This window comes from Syngnathus scovelli, chromosome 10 (genome assembly GCF_024217435.2).
Source record: "Syngnathus scovelli strain Florida chromosome 10, RoL_Ssco_1.2, whole genome shotgun sequence".
Taxonomy (NCBI): domain Eukaryota; kingdom Metazoa; phylum Chordata; class Actinopteri; order Syngnathiformes; family Syngnathidae; genus Syngnathus; species Syngnathus scovelli.
In genome coordinates this window covers 10974951-10994898 of record NC_090856.1, presented here as the reverse complement: position 1 = coordinate 10994898, position 19948 = coordinate 10974951, and the positions used below count along the sequence as shown (strand labels likewise).

Genomic DNA, 19948 nt, shown 5'->3' with positions numbered 1-19948 from the left:
TTACTATATTCAGTTTTAATTTTCAATATGCCCTCGGCCGGTAAAAAACAAAAACTGAAAAGTGGTGGTCACTGAAAAGAACATTAGTTAATGTTAGTTTCAAGCAACAGCTGCGTATTTCTGTTATTCTTTATTGATATTGTGCAACCAAGAGGAGGCGAAGTATCCAAGAACGCCACTTGCTTCCGACGCGCCATCTAGGCGGCAGCCTTGAACATGGGGTCTTCTGCAAAGAGTTCCCCAACCAGCGTTGCGCGTACGAGTGGTGCCGCACACTGAGATGAAACCGAAGCGGGGAAGGACCGAATGCTCGGTTGCATCACACCGGGGATCTGCGGATCGGGCACCAGAGGCAGCACGACCACCTCTTCGCCTACAGGTACATTGGGCGAGGAAGGCGCGCTCGTGGCTTGGCCTAAGGCCGGAAGCACCCTGACGACGCCCTCTGGATTGTCGTGGAACGTTGTCTCGTGCTCGTGCGTGTGATGATGATGATGATGCTCGTGCTCATGCAAGTGAGCGTGCTTGTGCTCGTGGTCGAGGGCAAGTTCGTGGTCGTGCTCGTGCGTGTGCACCCCTTCTTCATGCTTGTAGTTATGGTGTTGGTTGGGCGAGTCGGCGCTATGATCGTGCGCCTTGGCGTGGTGCATGTGCACGTGATCATGCCCGTGCCCGTGGTCGTGGGAGTGGTCGTGTGCGTGCCTGTGGGCGCTTCCCCCCTGATGGTCATGGGTGTGGTGGTGGTCGCTGTCCTTGGCGTGATCGCTATTGTGGTGAGCGTGGCTCTTAGTGTGGTCGTGGATGTGGTCATGCGTGTGCGCAGAGTCTGCGGCGTGCGCTTGGTCGTGGCCGTCGCTGTGCGTGTCGTTGTGAACGTGATCGATCTCTGCGCCAAAGTGGACTTTCTTCTCTCGCTCAGCAGCCTGGGGGGGGGGGGGGGGGGGGGGGTCACCGTTCAAATGGCAATTCGACAAACACTAAAGTACACATGCAAGCAAAATCAATCCATAATGGATGACATATTTGTTCAGACATATTTGTTCAAACATTCTGGCAGGGAGGCTCAGTCACCATTATTCAATATTATGAGGTGATAACCTTTGCCACTTTTACCATGCAAGCCCATTTTACAAAGTCAAAACTCATGCTCTTTATTTAGAAATGGTTTGATGCAAATAAAATGTTATTTGATTAATCAATAAAATAATTGATTCTAAAAATATTCAATAGTGACAGCCCTAAGAAGCTAAACTGGTGTTTTATGCCCTTACCTCGGGCTCATAGATCTCACACTCTACGCTGACCTCACCATCACCAGCAGGACTGTGGAAGTGCGAGGCCTTGCAGAAACCTTTGTGCTAAAGGGAGAAAGAAAAACACAAAAGTCACGAGAAAATTAAAAAACAACCTCATACAAAAAAATAGCGCAGTGTTGTGAAATAATCGACGAGCTTGTCTTGACTCACAGAAAACTCGCACTGCATGAGTGGGCAGTTGTCCGTCTTTGTTTCTTTGTTGTTGGGGCAGGTCGTCTCCTGGATGCTGTACTCTACATGGTAATACATTTCCATGGCCATCTGGACAAAATAGCAACCAAAAAAAGTCACTTGAATGAGTGGCCAGCACAGAGAAGGTCGCTTTTTCAAATGATCTGATACTCAAATGATCAACCGTCTATAGTTGTAAAACAGATAAACTGATTTGTGTGAGGTCCTGGCAAGTGGAGGTCGTACCCCTGATGTGGCTCGGCTGATATTCAGCAGAGCAAATTGATTGGCCAATCCGCTCTTGTTGTTGAACTTCTTCAGGGATTCCGAGACGGTCTTCTGAACCTCGGCGTTATCGAAATCCACATAAGTTGAACAGTCTGGGCATAATCGGTTCACTCTCTCTGCGGGCACTGAAAAAAAAAAATAGTGTCTTTGTTGGCATTTTTTGTCTGATTCCAGAAAGAAAACTGAAGTGTAAAAATGAAAGTTAACAACTGACCTGGTCTGATGATGCAATTGTACTTGTAGAGCCGCACCACCCTGTGCACCCTGTTCATGTAGATGGCTGCGTTGCACTGCCCGTACACCTGAACCACAACAAGATTGACATCGAAACCAAGTCTGGGTGGCTGTTATCGGGCCAAAACCGTGTGTGTTGCCACTAACAGGTGTTTGTTCCGTGGGGCGAGCCTCGCAGTCCTTCCAGTCCTTTCTGCTGAGCACACTGCAGTTGGTCTCGACAACATCCAAGGTCAGATAGAAGACGATGCCCGTCTCTCCCTGCAACCTCCGGCAGATGATGATGGATTCAACTCTTTTTCTCCCTGAATTACAGACATTAAAACAACTTTCTCTAACTAGTCACAGGCAAGTCTCACGTGTTTGGTGGAGTGTGCGTTGGATAAGCGAAGGAGGCTCAGGATGTAGCCCTCCTGCCGCTCTTGGTTAATCTTGCTAAGAGCTTCCTTGGCAGCGCCCAGGGCCACAGCATCTTCACAAGACTCCATGGCCATGGCGTCCTGGTCCACCGGTGCACCTTGGATGGGCACGCAGCCCAAAGCCAGCAGGAATGACAACAGGCAAGACTTCATCATGGTGCAGGCGTCTCCCTCGAGTCAGAGAGATGTGCAGAGAAGTAGATGAGCGTCTTTTATATTTTGCAGCCCCCCAGAGCCCCTCCAACACACACTCGTGGGCTGCTCCTTTCGGTAAATATAACCATTGAGCCTTTAACCCCTCTCACAAGACACTGTCCAATCAGGCTTGATCTGCTGATTGATCCACGTTTGCTGATCAAATAACATACAGACTTGCATAAAAGAGCTTATCTGTTCTCTGGCGTGACGAGCAACAGCAACAAATGACTTGATCTACTCACGGAATTCAATCAAGACCCCAAACCGGTTATTAGGTGCGTGATCGCCTTTGAAATAAAAATTCTAAATTGTTTTTATTTTGTTACACAATCAGAGTCGCACGTCGCATTGCATACTGTGTGTAAAATAAAAAGGAGAGATAGCATTTTGGGCTTCAGAGTTCATGGTACATGTGTGCATATGCATGTCCACTTGATAACCTAACTGACATCTGCACAAACAAGGCTGAAGATCGGCCCTATGCACTTTGAAATAAAATGAAATAAGACAATGGAAAGACAGCAAGATAAAACAGATAAGGTAGCAAGAAAAAACAAAAACAACAAAAGTTTTCATGCATTTTCCCACGACTCCCAGAAACGAGTATGAAACTCATTAGACCAGTGTTTCCCAACCACTGTGCCGCCGTGACAGATATTCAACTGTGCTGTGGGAAATTCTTCAATATTAATTGTGGAGCGCATTGTAAATAGGATCACCAGACCACTGGTCAGTTAGCGCAAGGCTTGGTCAGCCACTTGCTAATCGCGCATGCATGGCTAATTGAAGAATCTTGAGATTTCATGCTGCGTCCATCTGATTGTGCTGTATCGGCACATATTCAGTTTACGTGTGTGCTGTTGTGAGCTTTAATTTTTTTTCTTTGAGGATCCTCAATGCAGGTTTAAATTGACCTTTCGACGGATTACTAGCCTGTTTTATTGCCGTGAATCAACGCTAAAACTGCTTCTTAGTCAATTTATCCTACCAGTCACACACTCAATCACACAAGTTATCCCTGCCTACGCGAAGTCCTCCTTTTTAAAAAAAAAGGAGCTGCTTCATCCAGTGAGGGGACTCTACAACACCCCCCACCTTCCCTGGGAACTAAAAACAAAAGTCCTTGTCCCCAGCCCTGCCAACGCGAGGTTGTACTCCTTAGAACAGTGGTCGTCAAATAATGATTCACGGAGGTACTGAGATTTTAAAACAGTTTGAGAACCACTGCTCCAAAAGAGACACCTCATCCAGAGGGGGACTCTACAACACCCCCTCCTTCCACAAAACTTATTCCTGTGCACTTCTTCCTTTTTACGCGTTTCACAAACAACAACACAATCACACAACTTCAGGCCTTTAACTTACTTGTCCCCTGGTTCGTTGCACTGCCGGGTCCCGTCAATCCACCTCTGTCAGACGAAAGCAGACCCAAGATGCTGGCCCAGCGAAGAATTCTCTTCCCAGGACTTTCTCCTCCAGGTCCTCTTAATGGACGCTGGCTTGTCGACAATGCAGCACGTCCTCCTTCGTCAGCCAGATAGCGGGTATGAGGGATCCGGGTCACGGCACCAAAATGTTAGAGATTTGCTCACTCCAACTTATTTTGCAAGAACCACACGGGAGACAAGTAAGTCCTTTTAGACACCTGCAGGTGGAGAGTCCATTCGTCGCTGTGCGTGCAGCGATGTTCGAATAGAGCTCTGGACTCTCCTTCCTGCAAGAGGATATTTATTAAGAGAAACAGAGTGGGGGTTGAGAGTTGACAGGTTTGGTGAACCCCCGGCCTCTGGTAAGATCAGAGCAGGGGGTGTTTTACGATATTGTGGGAAACAGAACAACTTTGATTGCTTCCTCTGCAGCTGGTCAATCAAGCAGAGGAAGCAACCACTTTATTTTACTGCGTTGTGAGAGCAAGACAAGATTGGTTAATCATTATAGTCTACATTCCAACATAATCCTATGATAAAGATAACCTGGAAAACCCTAACAGTGCACTCTGACAGCCCTGGTGCATTTGCAGAAATCCCAGCATGTACTAGGTCAACTAGAGAACCTGGATTGTTCATTTTTACCAACATAAAATACGCAGTCAAGCCGTGACACCTTGACTGCGGTCACCACTCAGCTGCTGCAAGAACAACAAAACTTTCAACGTGACTTTGTTCTTATCGTCGCAATATTTATAGACTTTTTCTAAAACATTAAACAAAGTCATGTTGATTCTTTTGGATTTTAATCACAATAATTTTCAATAGTTTATTTCGTACACTGTCACTTTCATCACTTTTATTAAAATGAAGAAAAATATATACAGTACCTCACAAAAGTGAGTACACCCCTCTCATTTCTGCAATGTTTTAATTATATCTTGTCATGGGACAACACTGAAGAAATGACACTTTGATCCAATGTTAAGTAGTAGTCACTGTAGAGCTTGGATAGCAAAGTAAATTTATTGTTACTTCAAAGTAACTCAAAATACAACAATGAATGTGTAAAATGCTGGCAACAAAAGTGAGTACACCCCAACTGAAAATCTCAAAATTAAGCCAAAATTGGGACCAATTAGGCATTTTTCCTCCCTGTGTAATGCGACTAGTTAGTGTAACAAGGTGTCAGGAAGTCACAGGAAGTTCAACATGGCACCTCATGGCAAAGAACTCTGAGGATCGAAAAAAAAGAATTATTGCTCTACATCAGGGGTCACCAACCTTTCTTAAACCGAGAGCTACTTCCTGGGTACTGATTAAGGCAAAGGGCTGCCAGTTTGACACACACTTCTGAAATAGCCAATTTGCTCAATTTGGCTTCCCACTATGTGTTATTATTGTCATTTCCAGTTCACATGTAAGTGTGATTTTAACAAGAATAGCAAAAATACTGTCAAACCTTGGTTTTTGACCACAATCCGTTCCAGAAGGCGGTTCGAGAAGCGAATCGGTCGAATTCTGAATCTATTTTTTCCCATTACAAATAATGGGAAAAAAATGAATCCGTTTCAAGACAAAAAAAACCCCCGCCTTTTTAAAGCATTTTTTCATTTGCGCATATTTGTCCGATCGCTCAACTGCAGCCCACCGCCGACCGCGCAACCGTAGCGCGTCGCCCACCGCGCAACTGCACCGCGCTGGTCGCATTATTGTGACAGAGCCGTCGCTGAAATTTAGAAAATTGTTTTAAAGTCCTGATGTACTTTCCAAAATTTAAGTGGACCTAAGTGCGCAGGGAGCTTAATTTTGTCCGATCGCGCAACCGCAGCGCACCGCCGAACGCGCAACAGTAGCGCGTCGCCGACCGCGCAACTGCACCGCGCTGGTCGCATTATAGACTCGTCGCTAAAATTTAGAAAATATTTTTTTTAAGTCCTGATGTACTTTCCAAAATTTAAGTGGACCTCAGTGCGCAGGGAGCTTAATTTGGTCAGATCGCGCAACCGCAGCGCGCCGGGCGCTCACTGTCGCATTGCTTTAAGAGCGTCTTTGTGTTTTAGGATGGCTTTACTGCTCCCACTTGCTTTCTTTGGAGGCATGATTAGGGGTTAATACAATCATCAAAGTAACGAAAATACAATAACGGAGTCAGTCGGCATCCGGGCCGCGCGGTCGGGTTTTCTCGGGTCCTCCCGGCTCATCTCGCGAGGTTTGACCTCCAAATTTTGTTTGGCAACCGAAGCAAAGAAATCTCGAATTTTTTGTTCGAATTCTGATTTGTTCGAGAAGCAGGACGTTCGGAAAATAAATAGATGCAGCTCACTGACAAGTGCCGCTATTTGAGCTAATTTTGGAACAGTCCTGCGGGCGACTCATGCGGTCCTCACGGGCGACCTGGTGCCTGCGGGCACCGTGTTGGTGACCCCTGCTCTACATAAAGATGGCCTAGGCTATAAGAAGATTGCCAACACCCTGAAACTGAGCTGTCGCACGGTGGCTAAGACCATACAGAGGTTTAAGAGGACAAGTTCCATTCAAAACAGGCCTCGCCATGATCGACCAAAGAAGTTGAGTGCGCGCGCTCAGCATCATATTCAGAGGTTGGGTTTGGAAAACAGGCGTATGAGTGCTGCCAGCATTGCTGTAGAGGTTGAAGAGGTGGGCGGTCAGTCTGTCAGTGCTCAGACCATACTGAAACAAACAATTTTGCGAGTTCGTTCTGTCAAAGAGAAGTAGTAGATCAATCAGACCAAATTTACCAATTGTTTATTCCTGACAAAGCGCACTAATACAGGCCTGGGTCCCGGGTCCCTCACACTAAAACTCGTGCGTTTTTGTGACCACCAAAAGACGACACATTCTTCCGGGTTGCCCAGTTTTGAAGAAACACAATATCTCCTCCCCGTCTAGGTGTTATTGCTGAGGTCAGGCGGTTGGGTTTTCCCCGCGAACCCCGACCACCTGGACGTGATGTTGTTCTCGTTTCTCACCGACCTTGAGGTGTTCTCGTCCGGTACTCCCTGTCTGGGCCTATTCCACAACACTTCGAAGAAAACAAGTTCATGCAGTTTGCCTCCACATTCTTCGCCACCCACCAATCCACACGAGCACTCCAATACTAGATATTATAATAATGTGATTATATTTGGTATTTTGAGTTACTTTGAAGTTACAATAAATTTACTTTGCTATCCAAGCTCTACAGTAACTACTTAACATTGGATCAAAGTGTCATTTCTTCAGTGTTGTCCCATGACAAGATATAATTAAAACATTGCAGAAATGAGAGGGGTGTACTCACTTTTGTGAGATAGATAGATAGATAGATAGATAGATAGATAGATAGATAGATAGATAGATAGATAGATAGATAGATAGATAGATAGATAGATAGATAGATAGATAGATAGATAGATAGATAGATAGATAGATAGATAGATAGATAGATAGATAGATAGATAGACAGATAGATAGATAAAGGGCACTAAAACTGAATGCCAATGTGCACAATGACAGCAGAAAGAATAGAAAAAAAGTCATACATTAACATTTATTCAGTTTATGAGTTGAGTAACATTCCCTTTTTGTTTTGTTTTTAGAAGGCAATGTCGCTGTTGTTTTGACATGGTTTCTCCTTCATAACTGAAAGGCTAGACAGTTTGGGAGCTTTGTAAACAGCCTGTGAAACAGGGGTCAACAAGTCCGGTACTCAAGGGCGTCAATCCAGCCTGTTTTAGATGACCTGGTTCAAATCATCACAATGGCTTAATAGATCTTGCTGATGAGCTGATAATTTCAATCAGGGCTGCACCTAAAACAGGCCGGATTGGCGCCCTTGAGGACCGGAGCTGGTGACCCCTGCTGTGAAAGGAAGCTGTCTTGCAAATGGTGTCAAGAGCTCTTTTGTGACGCTAGGTGGCGCCACTGCACTAAGTGCATCACACTGGGTGCCAGGACAGTGGTGTTTTGTCTTGCCGCAAACGCTACAACTGACGTGCATCTGCGCCCCTGAGTGAAAAGTGAAAAGCTCATTCACATGTCGATGAGCAACTTGCGGTGTGATGAGTTGAGTAAATTCGGAAATTATTTTTATTATTATAAATTATTATAACCCTAACCCTAACCCTAACCCTAACCCTAACCCCCCCCTCCCTACACAGTGCTGATGCACCTTCATTTGCCTCTTGGACACAATTGTGACGTGCTGCTCGTTATGTCTTCACTCTCAAAGTGCATCTTGCCTTCAAATAGTCCATTGGCTACTTTTTAAATGTGGTGCCAGTGCCTCACCAGATTGCTAAAAAAAAGAAAACAAAATGAAAAACAAATCACTTCTCTTTTTTCTCCTTGGTTAGATAAATTGGAAGGATAATCGAATCCCGAGCATCATTTTTAAATGCCCCATCTGTGTTTGATATGAACACAGAGATAAAAGGTGTCCTGGACAACCCTTCAGCACAGCACAGCAGAGCAGAGCTCCTGGTGCACCTTGTCCCATCCATCATTTGTGGAGGCGGGTCACATCAAAGCAGCGGAGGCCGCCTCGAAGCGAAGCTGCTTTCAATCACCATGTGAACCTGCAGCACGCATGCATGAAGTTCCCCACGTAGGCGCGTCACAACTCATTATTGTTCCGTGACGGATCGGGCCTCGTCTTCCGTCAGTTGTGCTTTATGGGTCATTAGGTTAAAGCTGCAAACAAATGAATGAAAGTCGCCTCAACCGTAAGCCTTCCTGGAAACTTCAAAACGTCTTACTGTTAGCAGCTGTGGAATTGAAAAGAGTGACTAAAAAAGGTTTGTGGTTCCGTTTTGAAGGAATGGCCATGATTGACTTGTTTTGTCAGGAGAAAACATTGACTTCTGCAGCACAGAACAAATCATTTGCCTCCAAATGACGTCACGCTTTTGAACAGAGAGGAAATTCCTCATCAATTTATTGATCACATACAACTAATTTGGCTAAGGGGGTTGCAGATGGAACTTAGCTCTGAATAATTTACCAAAGGGTTAATTGAGTCCAATAGTGTGCTGATAGCTCTACTAACAATATTCTCACTTTTTTTTTTTTTTTTTACATTTACTCACTGTGTTCGACTCTGCTTTTGAGTGGAGAAGATAATAATTCTGCTAACAGCCAAACAACTATGAAGCGTTTTTTGTTTGCATTCCTGCTTTAAATCAGAACCTCTGGCAGCACTGCCTGTGCTAAATGCTCGCATGTGTTTCCAACAAACACTGAGCTCAGAAATCAGAGATGCTTCCAGACGGCATCTAAGAGGACAAAAATGTTGAAGATGGAAGATAGGTGCTCTTGTGCCTCCTTTTCTTGCTTCCGTTCACATGGTGTAAAATTTTTATTGACGACAAAACTGCTTAAGAAAAGGGACTCATTAGGCCAGGGGTTGCCAATCCGGCCCCCGAGGACCCCATTTTTAGCCCCCAGTGTGTGCCAGAGCAGTTGGCATTTTATTGCTTTTTTAAACATTTGCATATCATGAAGCATCTTCTTCAAAACCAAACCATAGGCGGTTCCCGCCAATTCTCATCTTACCAAATATCCAACCGGTAAGAATAAACAACACTGATGACCAAAAGAGAGCATCTCTCCCAGGTCCTCCCTCAGCTTGCGTTGCCCCCACCCCCAAGCGTCCACTGGGATGATTACAAATTTGAGTCAATGTGCGCTCCTGAGGGGTGGAGACAGCTTCAGCCCGCTGCCTTAAACAACCCATCGGTGCCATAACCACAGCCTCCAGCCACCGAACGAGTTTGCGCTTCTGTGGTCAAAAGAAAACAAACGGTGAAGCTTTGGGATCTTAACATTGTACCATGTGTAAAGGACTTGCAACACTTCCTGCAACATGCCTGAAAAGGTAAGCAACAGAAAATAATGTTTTTTTGTCAATCAAACAACCAAAAATGATATTTATTTTGTCCTCTTTTGCACAGTGCCAAAGACATCAAACACAAAATAAGCTTCTTGCTCCATAAGCAAGAGTCTCAAGAAGTGGACCAAAAGCAGACAAAAGAAAAGAATGAAGAAGCTGCAGTAAGGTTGGTTGGAAGAACTTTAACTCATCCACTTTTTCAAATGAGCCAAAGATATTCAAGGTGCACAGTGAGGTTACAAATAATGATGACGTCATCACGGTCAGGTCCAATTTGAACAACTTATTGTGTTTACATGGAGCGACGCAATCATTTTGTTATTGAATCCCGACTCAGCAGAAACACACACAGCAAACGTCATTTTCTGGATGGGACTTTAGTCGCATGCTTTGTGATGAGGAGGGCAAAAAAAAAAGTGTAAATAAATAAATAATACCCTGATGCATGGCTATGTTTATGAGCCAAATTTGAGATGATCAGAAACACTTGAAGACCATCTCTTTAAAGATGGCAAATCTATAAATGGATTGCCTCAGTTAATTTGCTTAGCTGAGTAAGGTACAAAAATCATTGATTGCCAGGTCGATGCAAGCTTATCGATCATCTGCACTGATCTTCCAGTCAAAGCTCCTCAGCAAACAAGAGACAATATTTGTTCTATTCTGTACTAAATTGTATTCCAAACCGACAAAAATGTTGTTTTGTCCTGGCCATATGTTTATTAATGAAAAATAAATATTGGTTTTAGGGTGCCAACTGCTGCCGAGGTGGACAAATGGAAGGAATCATTCAACAATGTGATGAACTCTGAATGTGAGTTGGGAAAAAAATGCTCCACATAAATGACACTTTTCTTCTTCTTCTGTTTTTGTACACAAAGTACTTGAGGACATCAACTGGTTTCAACATGCTATTGTTTCCGGTGGTCCAAAAAACAAAACCTAAAGACGGGAGCAGTGCATATGTTCTCATGCTCCGCTTCTCTGCTACGTGTCGCCACGCACTACTGGACGCTCCCTCGGGGCTTTATCACCAGTGTAGCAGCTAGTGTGTGTGTGTGTGTGTGTGTGTGTGTGTGTGTGTGTGTGTGTGCGTGTGTGTGTGTGTGTGTGTGTGTGTGTGTGTGTGTGTGTGTGTGTGTGTGTGTGTGCGTGTGTGAACGCGTGCGTGCACGTGGGAGTGTGCGTTTGTGTGTGTAAGAGCAATGGCCTTACAGCAAACCAGCTCAGATGTGACCTGCTTCTTCCTTGGCCACAATCACTTCATTTGAATGTCCTGACATGTTTTCCAAATCTTTCAAGGCCATGATATGGAATTCATTCTAGAATTTCTGTTGGATACTCTTGATCATGTTAAATACACATGTATTGTTTAAGAAAAAAAAATCAGGCTTTGGCACAGCTAAATGATTTCATTTGTCATTTGGATTCTGCAGGTCAAAGGTCATGGTGCAAAAATGTGTTGCAAACAATTTAGCAATTTAGCCTGGTCTGATTTCTTTTAATCTCAATAAAAATAAAGATGTGTGTAGACTTTTTCCACACATTATCTTATGTATTTGATCTCTTTGTTAGTGGGTCGTGCAGTGTTTATGAGCTTCCTGAGGTCAGAGTTCAGCCAAGAGAACATGCAGTTCTGGCTTGCTTGTGAAGACTTCAAGATCACTCCAGCGTGCCAGTTGAAGAAGAAAGCAAAGTCCATCTACAGGCAGTATGTGGCCCAAGACTCTCCAAACGAGGTAACCGCATGGCTGAGAAGAGAATCGTCACTGCCTATTGTTGCAGCCACACTTTTGACACGATCGTCTCGTCATGTCTGTTGCAGGTGAACCTGGAAGGTGTGACCAGAGAGGAAACACGTCAGAACGTCATGAGCGCCTCTCCCCGATGTTTTGATGAGGCTCAGAGGAGGATCTACCTCTTGATGGAGAAAGACTCCTACAGACGTTTCCTGCACTCCAAATGGATCCTCGATTTGAGTCAGGCCAATGCTTCTGTTGTGCGGAAGAAACCAAAAAGTGACTGCACCGCGGTGGCGACCGGGCAGGAACTGGCGGGCTGTGCCTAGACAGGAAGGAAGACGGGAAGAACGTTTCAACAACTTGCATGCAAGAAGTCGGTCATGCTGTTAGCAAGGTTTCAAGAGCACATTTTGATGTTCAGAGAAAAAAGAAATCCTCAAGTGCAGCTTGCCTAGAGTCAGCATTTCATTATTGCCAGCAAAACATTTGTTGTTATTGCTGGAAAGCCCTCATGCTTTTCTTTTGGTGTGCTTTTGTGTTATTGGAAGCACCTTTCAATTTAGTGAAACTACAACTAATGCCTTGGATGATTTTGCATGCTGGATTACTAATTTCAAGAGGCCTTTTGTAAATCAAAATATAACGTAAATTGATTTGAATATAACCTTGCATGATTATTTAACAATAAAAAATACATTTGCTAATGTAATTATTTATTAATAGCTGCTCTTGTCTTTGTGTATGTGTGCGTGCGTGCGTGTGTGTGCGTGTGCGTGTGTGTGTGTGTGTGTGTGTGTGTGTGTGTGTGTGTGTATACAAATGAAATAAACAAAAGTCATGCATTGATGACATTGGGGTATTTTTTTATGTAGTCGCAAATCATGTCTTTAATTCCCATTGGGGATGGAAAAAAAATTGAAGCTTGGACTCATCTAAACAATTGTTATGCAACTTGGAACTTGGTGCAAATTAATTTATCAAGGTGACGAAAAACAATTAGTTCAAGTGGTCTGAAATGAAAATAGTTGACTTTATAATTTGAAGTGAATGATTCTTGCAGTTTTTTCTTTGCTACACTTCTTGACAGTATAGTGGTACACATAACACCCGGTCTCAATATTGCGACGGACCTGCATTCAACATAAATGAAGAAGACACAGAACAGAAAGCACACCGCGACGCCACCATGTGCTTCTTGTTTCTTGTTTGCCGGCAGCTCTATTAGATAATGCTTGATCGGCCACAGAGCGGCAGAGCTCGATCCAACATTAACTGGCTTATCACTGGATGTTCTCTTTTGCCTCCCCAGCATCAAGCCGCTAATGAAATCCTGACAGGATCTGGTCCGTTAATGTAATCATTCGTGCAAGGCAGCACGTACGCTCGGGGGCCACACGCGCTGCCACCTGTGTGCTCCACACGTGTCCAGCGTGACCAACCTGGGACAGACACATCCAAATTACGTGCAGCTGGTGTGTCCAAAGCTCTTTTGTGTCTCTCGTTTTGCTTTGATGGCAAACACTGCGGGACAGAGGTGCCACAATTTGCAATAACTAAATATCACCAACCATTGACTGTTTCATGTTATCAGATAATTCGTTCTCCTGCTCACCGGCCAGCCGGCATAGCAGCTGACGGGAACAGAAGGCAATTTAATCCGCATCATTGCGTCCATCCGTCTGTCTCGAAAAACCTCTCTCAACTGATGCAAATGACAAACAGAAATGATCATGAAATTATTTGCCTCCTGCACAATAACGGATGACGTCTTTGCTAAAAGGCGGCTGCTGCTGCAAAGCTCGGAGGCCTCTGCAACAATGTGCTGAGGCTGACGTCATTGCTATCTTCAACGAGCCACAGGCAATATTCGGACTTTGATCATCTCAAAAACATTTGACTAAAAGGCAAAGCTGGATTACGTCATCCCTTTTACATTTAATTAAATCTATTTAATCGTGCTAAATGTACACGATATGTAAAACAAACAAGTTGTTCGAGATGTCGTTAACCCCCCTGTGACACCCGGAGGAATCTCAGATTTTCCAACGTCTTCTTGGAAAAGACGAAGGATGTGAGCAGGCAAGCCTCCGACGATGTTTGTGTTGGCAGACTCTCTCTGTCACATCTGTTTCCGTTCTGTTATTCACTCATCAAATGGAGTATGAAAAAAATGACAACTGGGACATATTCTCATGAAGCAAGTGTAATGGATTAGGTCGTAATTTTTCCATCAAAAATAAGATGAAGATCGAGTGGAACATCATGTCACTTAAGTGCGTCAGCATCGTTAACTTCTCCAATTAGTTCAATATTATTTGCTGGCATCACGTTAAGGCTGATGCCATTTTAGGAGAAAAGGGAAGCCGAGCTTTTAGCAAGCTGCTTTTAATTATGCTCAGTCTGTGCTTGAAACATAACAAACATGTCTTCAACATGACATCATGCAAATGCTATGTTGCAATTAGGAAAAAAAACCCAAAAACAATTCAATGTAATTCGCAAGATGTCAAATTCAAGTTGAACAGCAATTTTAGAGGCGGATAAAGCACACATGTAGGCCCAATCGATTACCATTCAAAAAAATCAAGTTGTGCATATCTGTGCTCATGTTTAATTTGCTCTGCCTTTATATTGATACAAAATAAACACAAAACGACAAGTGGAATGTTTCCTCTTTTTTTTTTTTTTTTTAAATGTATAAAGAAAAGCCCCGTCAATTCTCCATTGAAAGAATCACGGAGCCGTCATTTTGTATTCCTGAATAAGTTAGCCACAACAAATCCATATTTACACATCAAATGAATCCATCTTCACAAGTAGTATGCAGATTAATATTTATGTGCTCATCTCCAAGACGTACATGCACCATTTGCTGACATCATCATTCATCATTCTCAACGGCCCATATTCGGGCCGATATTCTGGCCCGTTATCGATGGCAACAGACTGGCTAATCCGCGCCATCGGATCACAACAAAAAGGACTTGGCAAATGGTGAATATGGTGAATATGCAAATCATAATATTGTGTTGAGTACAGCGTTACTTCTTTGGTAATACAAAAAAAAAAATAAGATTACATACATGTGTATCATCACACACTTTATATGACTCCGTAAATCAACTTATAGGGAATAAATAGTTTTAAAGCGCAAAGAGTATATGGTAGTTATGTTTTTATATTATCATCAAGATTTAGTTTTACTTTTTGCTCTGGACAATGTTATCAAAAGCATCGGTAGGGATGACGGCATCCGAATCGGAAATCTGTTTGCGGGTGTGGTGAGTAAGGGCACAGAAACGGATTGGGTACAATGTAAATAAAAGCGTGTGGGAAACAAACACCACTCCGGGTCGCTAATATCTTTGTGTATACTTTAGAAAACCATCTGGCCACACGGTTGCCTTCTTCCAAGATGCCCTCCTACGGCTTTTCCCAGCCAAGCAACTTGCAGTTTGGTGGCAGCCGAGGAGCTGGACCACTGAGCCAACTTGCTAGCACTCTTCTCAAGGAAGGCTCTCGCAGGAGCCCAAATAGGAGCTTGGTGGACAGAAACGTGTCTGTGTGTGTGCATGTGTGTGAGAAAATGGAAAGTGGAAAAGACTAATGCTAAACAGTAGGTTCACTACTATGTAAGATACCTTGGGATTTTTTTAAATGTATGCTGAAGTTGTTTTTAAAGAATTACAAAACGGGGTTTTGTCATCCACATCTAGTTTGGATGCTTATTTCGAAATCTCTTCTTCATGAGAGTAGATTGGCGTCAACTTTGTCTAAATATTGATTTTGATGAAAGGTTCTGTTCCATGAGGAATACAATTTGGGGGTCGGGGCAGTTTGATTTGATTTGAGCTGCTCTCTTGTTTATGACTTCAATATCAGTATCGTCGCTTTTTGTTTACACCCAAATTGTTCATTCGACTTTTCTCTCATTTTGTACCAATTTGAAATATTTTTTTTCTTGAATTTTAGCACTTAAAAAACTTCATCGGATTATTCTTAATTTCCATTTTTGTTAATTGATGATTTTTAGAGCGAATTGAAATCCATTCTCCACCTCCCCACCCGGCTGCTCAGTCTCGGCCTGGCCTTTAGTTGACCAAAAGCTCCTGGAACTGCTCAGACCTCAGGAAACGACCGAAGGAGTCTTTCTCCATCAAGGCGTAGATTCTCTTTTGGGCCAGGTCAAAGGTTTCAGGAGAAAGATTAACCAAATTCCTCAGAGTCACATCCTTGGTGAAATGGTCAATGTTGACCTGTGGCAGGAGACCAAAGAGTCAAACTCAGCAAGTTGTTTAGTGACTCGAGATCTGAAGGGAAGCCCGACTGACCTCTTTGGGGCCTTCCGACTGAATGTAGTCTTCGTAGATCATTTTTGCCTTGGCAGCCATCTTCTCCGGATTCTTGGTCTTCTTGAAATCCTCACAGGCCATCCAGAACTCGATATTCTCATCACTGAACTCAGACTGCAGGAAGGCACGGAAAGTAGCCAGACCATCTAACAGATAGAGGCAGGAAAATATTTAACATGCATAGTAGCGATAATCAATACCTGGCCCCTTTCGACTTTGACCATTTAGTGACCTTTCTTCGAAATGGCAATTTTCTTCATATCATCTCAATCTTTGTGGGAAACGGAATTTGTTTGACACGACAAAAACTTATCCTGGATCTCAAATGATTTGCTTACTTGTTGGAGTGAGAGCACTAGATGACTTTTGTTTGGAAAAGACCCAACCGAGTGTTGGTCCCTGCAAAACGTGAACACTATCGAGTTAAAACAATGTTTCAAGCAAATTTAGTCATGATAAGCTTTGAATGTTTGACACTCACGAAAGCAAACAAGTTGATTTGGAAAGAAATACACGCTGTTTATTTCCCCAACGTCGTCCAGAAGCAACACAAACTCAGTTCATTATACGGCATTGTCATTGGGCACAATGCCCTTAAAAGGTTCCATTGTCTGATCAAGGCTGCGCTGGGCATGATATGCCTTCTGCTCGCCCCTCCGCCTTTTATCTGTCATCGCGACCACCGTAATGGCTGGCTCGCTTTTAAATAGCAATCAAGCTGCCGCCGAAATGCACGCATGCCTGTTGACAAGCTGCTCATAGAAGCAAACAAAAAAACAAGTTCACACTTGTAACCTCTACAAGGCTCAACAATGTGTTGAGGTAGCTGATTGTGAAAATGGTTGATGCCATTTGCTGCGGAGCGAACGTCTGCTGACCCTCGGCCGCGGAGGGGGCCGAGGACCGCAGAGAAGATCGCGGGCTGCTCGCCGCTGACTCGGCCGTCACCTCTCGGACCCGCTGACCTCTGGCAGGCGCTCCAAGACATGACAGGCCAGAACAAATCTACTTTAAGTCAACTTCTCCCCAACTCAAACTTGCACTGAAGCAATCAAATTCAACCTTCACACGCACCAAAAAAATCCGACTGCCATATGTGAATACATTATTTTTCTTTCTCGATTCTTTATCTGGCTATTTATTGTTGTTTCCGCATGTTGGAGCTACTATTCAGTTGAAATGAACTTGGCGGACTATTCCAATTCTGAATTTATAAGCGTAGCACACGCAGCCGCCACGGAGCAATCCATATAAATCAAGAGCGTGCGTCTCCACAAAATGGATTTCTCTGCTGCTATCGGTGCAAGAGAAATATTTTGAAAGGTCTTCTGCTGAGTTGAAGCGCCTTGGCTATTTGCATTTCGCAACCTCTCATATCATACAAACACATTGAATTAAACAGTTGTTTGTAAAACTTTTTCAAAAGAACAAAGAGGATTTGTGTCTGGTCAATTCAAATCATTCACATGATAGTGTCTTTACTTAAAATTAAAATAAATTTGGCAGGCTGTTTATGGCCTAATGGACTCCAAATTCATTCATTCATCTCGTCATTGTAAACAGTCTCACGGACAGACAGACAGCAGACCTCAACAAGGCATTGTTTCCTGCTGGGCAATGGCCAAGATCAGATGTTGTATAATCTTTGAGCAACTTTTGAAACAGTCAAGAGTCTTCACGTCTGGTTCAACGAACGAGTTGAGCTCCTGTGAAGCTGATAAGGGAGGGTGCGCACTTACAGTTGTTGTTCAGGACTCGCTCCAGACTCTCACGCCACTGGGAGGCCTCCTCGCACGAAGGTCTGCGCACACAAAAAGTGCAGGATTTGTAAAAAAAAAAAAAAAAAGCATTTGTTAACACATTCTGAAATGGGCCGTACAAATTAAACAAAACCAAAAGACAAAATGCTGCTGCTGCTCTTTTCTTGTTGCAACCTTTGAGAGACGTGACCATTCAAGCGTTTGTTCTGGAAGGGTTTGTGTGGAAACAGCTGCTGAAAATTGAGCTCACAAGGTCCATTCTGACACCGTTCGGAAAATTTGGTGTTCCACCTTTAGCAGGACGATATTCAGATTTTGTAATGAGCAAATGGAAAACAGCTCTGCTTTTTACAAAATAATTTTCACTGAGTGACAATGCAGGTGCTACATTGAAAGCGCAGAAGAAATATTTACCAAAAACACAAACACTTAAAAAAAATAGTGCCTTTTGACTATTGGGTTTGGGTTCGGTCTTGCGACTTCGCCAAACGCAATCAAACCACAGCGGGACTTGATCTTGTCTGCTACACAAAGGTGAGGAGGAGAAAACGCTTACTTGTGAAGCTTCTCCGGCTTCTTCTCGCTTTTCTCCGGGTAGGGAACGATGAGGTCGATTGCATTTTCCGGCTTTTGAAGCAAAACTCCCAATTTGGACTTGATCTCCTTGGCCCTGTAAAACATGAAGGAGAGGCGCAGGTTAACAGCTTGTGCAGATGCTTTTTGTTTGTGTGTGTTTATTAGACTTAATATTATCATTACACAAGGTGAAATCCAATTTAGACTTTTTATGTTGTTGCACAGTACACACAGAACCAGATTGTGCACGTGCCGGGAGCGATATTGGCGTGGAAAGGACACGTAAACAGTGCTGATCGTCTTGAGATTACTCAAGAGCACCTCGGCAGTAGGAAGCAGAAACGGACCTCTCCAACAAATAGTTGCTGTTTTAAAATTCTGATAACTTCAGCGCTCACTGTGCTGTACAAATCTATGATAAAAAAAACATTTCATGGAATAAACAACACAAAGAAATTACTCAAAATAACAAATATGTGGAATATGAAGCATAGTTAGGTAATTTTTCTTTCTGGGAAAAACAACGACCTTTTTCCTCCCAGCAGGAACACCGACATTTAGGTGCCAAGATGCGTCTTTGGATTATTCTCATTTTAGCGCTAAATCAAAGAAAGCAGATGAAGCTCTAATGATGTGAAACTTGCGGGTGGGTCGGTCTTACCTTTCAAGGCAAGTTTGGGGCAAGGCAGCTAATCCTTTACACATTTTGCAGAAGCGTCAAAAAAGTTGCTTTAATCTTCACTGCTTTTGTCCAAAGTGAGCAGGAGAGTTCTTCTTGCGTTCTGGCCTAGGCTTTGAACATGCAGGGGGCTTTATGCAGCACCCCACACCCAACCCCTCCACCCTCCTTCCCCTCTCCGGGCTGCGGGCCAAAAGTGAAGCCAATCAGAATGGAATGTGTGCAGCCCTGGTGGCGGCAGAGTCTGGACAAAGCGGGACAGAGGAGGACAGAGGAGGACAGGTGTTTACGTGCAAACACCTTGGCAGGACTTCACATTCAGCATCCCCAATCACAGCCACACACGTCCAGCTCTGGCAGACCTTCACCACTGAGGAACTCTTCCTAAAAAGTCTGAAATCATGATGTGATAGTTTGTTCTAATATGACTGATTTATCAACTGACTGAATGCTTGACTATTTTCTCGTGTGCTCGGGCCACAGAGGCTCTCAGCAGGCAGCAGGCTGAGGCTGACCTTTCCCCAGCGCTCACTCTGGGAAACTCCTCGACTGAGAAAGAAGTTGTTTCCCGACATTTTATATACAAATACGCGTTTTCAGTCGATAAGAAGCGACAACTTCAAATTTAATCAAAAGTAGAAAGACATTGAATGAGGCCTGCTGAGATGTGAAATGTGCAATCATAAATATTATTCAAACAATTTAGTGTCACTTCCAATTAACAGCCGCCAACTATATTTGCCACGTATGTAGAAGACAACGTTGCTTCTGTCGTCCTGTATTTATGTTGCTTGTATTGTTCAAAATGTCGCGAACCTCGTTGACCATTGACTTGAGCAAACACAGCAGTCGTACTGTTGAGCACACGTTTGCTTCGTGCTGGTGCTTTCCTG

The 19948-nt window shown here is 43.7% G+C and overlaps 3 protein-coding genes across 3 annotated transcripts; 1 reads left to right on the top strand and 2 right to left on the bottom strand.

The window, feature by feature from the left end:
• fetub (fetuin B) lies at positions 1-4016 on the bottom strand. Its single transcript, XM_049722131.2, has 8 exons — positions 3992-4016; positions 2369-2599; positions 2157-2270; positions 1990-2077; positions 1734-1900; positions 1467-1577; positions 1272-1358; positions 1-923 (listed from the first exon to the last, which is right to left on the bottom strand). Exons 2-8 carry the CDS (start codon positions 2582-2584, stop codon positions 198-200), a joined length of 1509 nt encoding a protein of 502 aa, XP_049578088.1. The 5' UTR covers positions 2585-2599; positions 3992-4016; the 3' UTR covers positions 1-197.
• A 5712-nt stretch (positions 4017-9728) lies between these two features.
• On the top strand, positions 9729-12397 carry LOC125970231 (regulator of G-protein signaling 4). Its single transcript, XM_049722293.2, has 5 exons — positions 9729-9931; positions 10008-10112; positions 10696-10760; positions 11522-11685; positions 11772-12397. Exons 1-5 carry the CDS (start codon positions 9888-9890, stop codon positions 12012-12014), a joined length of 621 nt encoding a protein of 206 aa, XP_049578250.1. The 5' UTR covers positions 9729-9887; the 3' UTR covers positions 12015-12397.
• A 2108-nt stretch (positions 12398-14505) lies between these two features.
• On the bottom strand, positions 14506-19202 carry LOC125970238 (regulator of G-protein signaling 5). The gene is made up of 5 exons (XM_049722307.1): positions 19038-19202; positions 18357-18470; positions 17780-17841; positions 16020-16186; positions 14506-15944 (listed from the first exon to the last, which is right to left on the bottom strand). The coding sequence occupies exons 1-5, from the start codon at positions 19079-19081 to the stop codon at positions 15780-15782; spliced, it is 552 nt and encodes a 183-aa protein (XP_049578264.1). The 5' UTR covers positions 19082-19202; the 3' UTR covers positions 14506-15779.
• Positions 19203-19948: the final 746 nt, after the last annotated feature.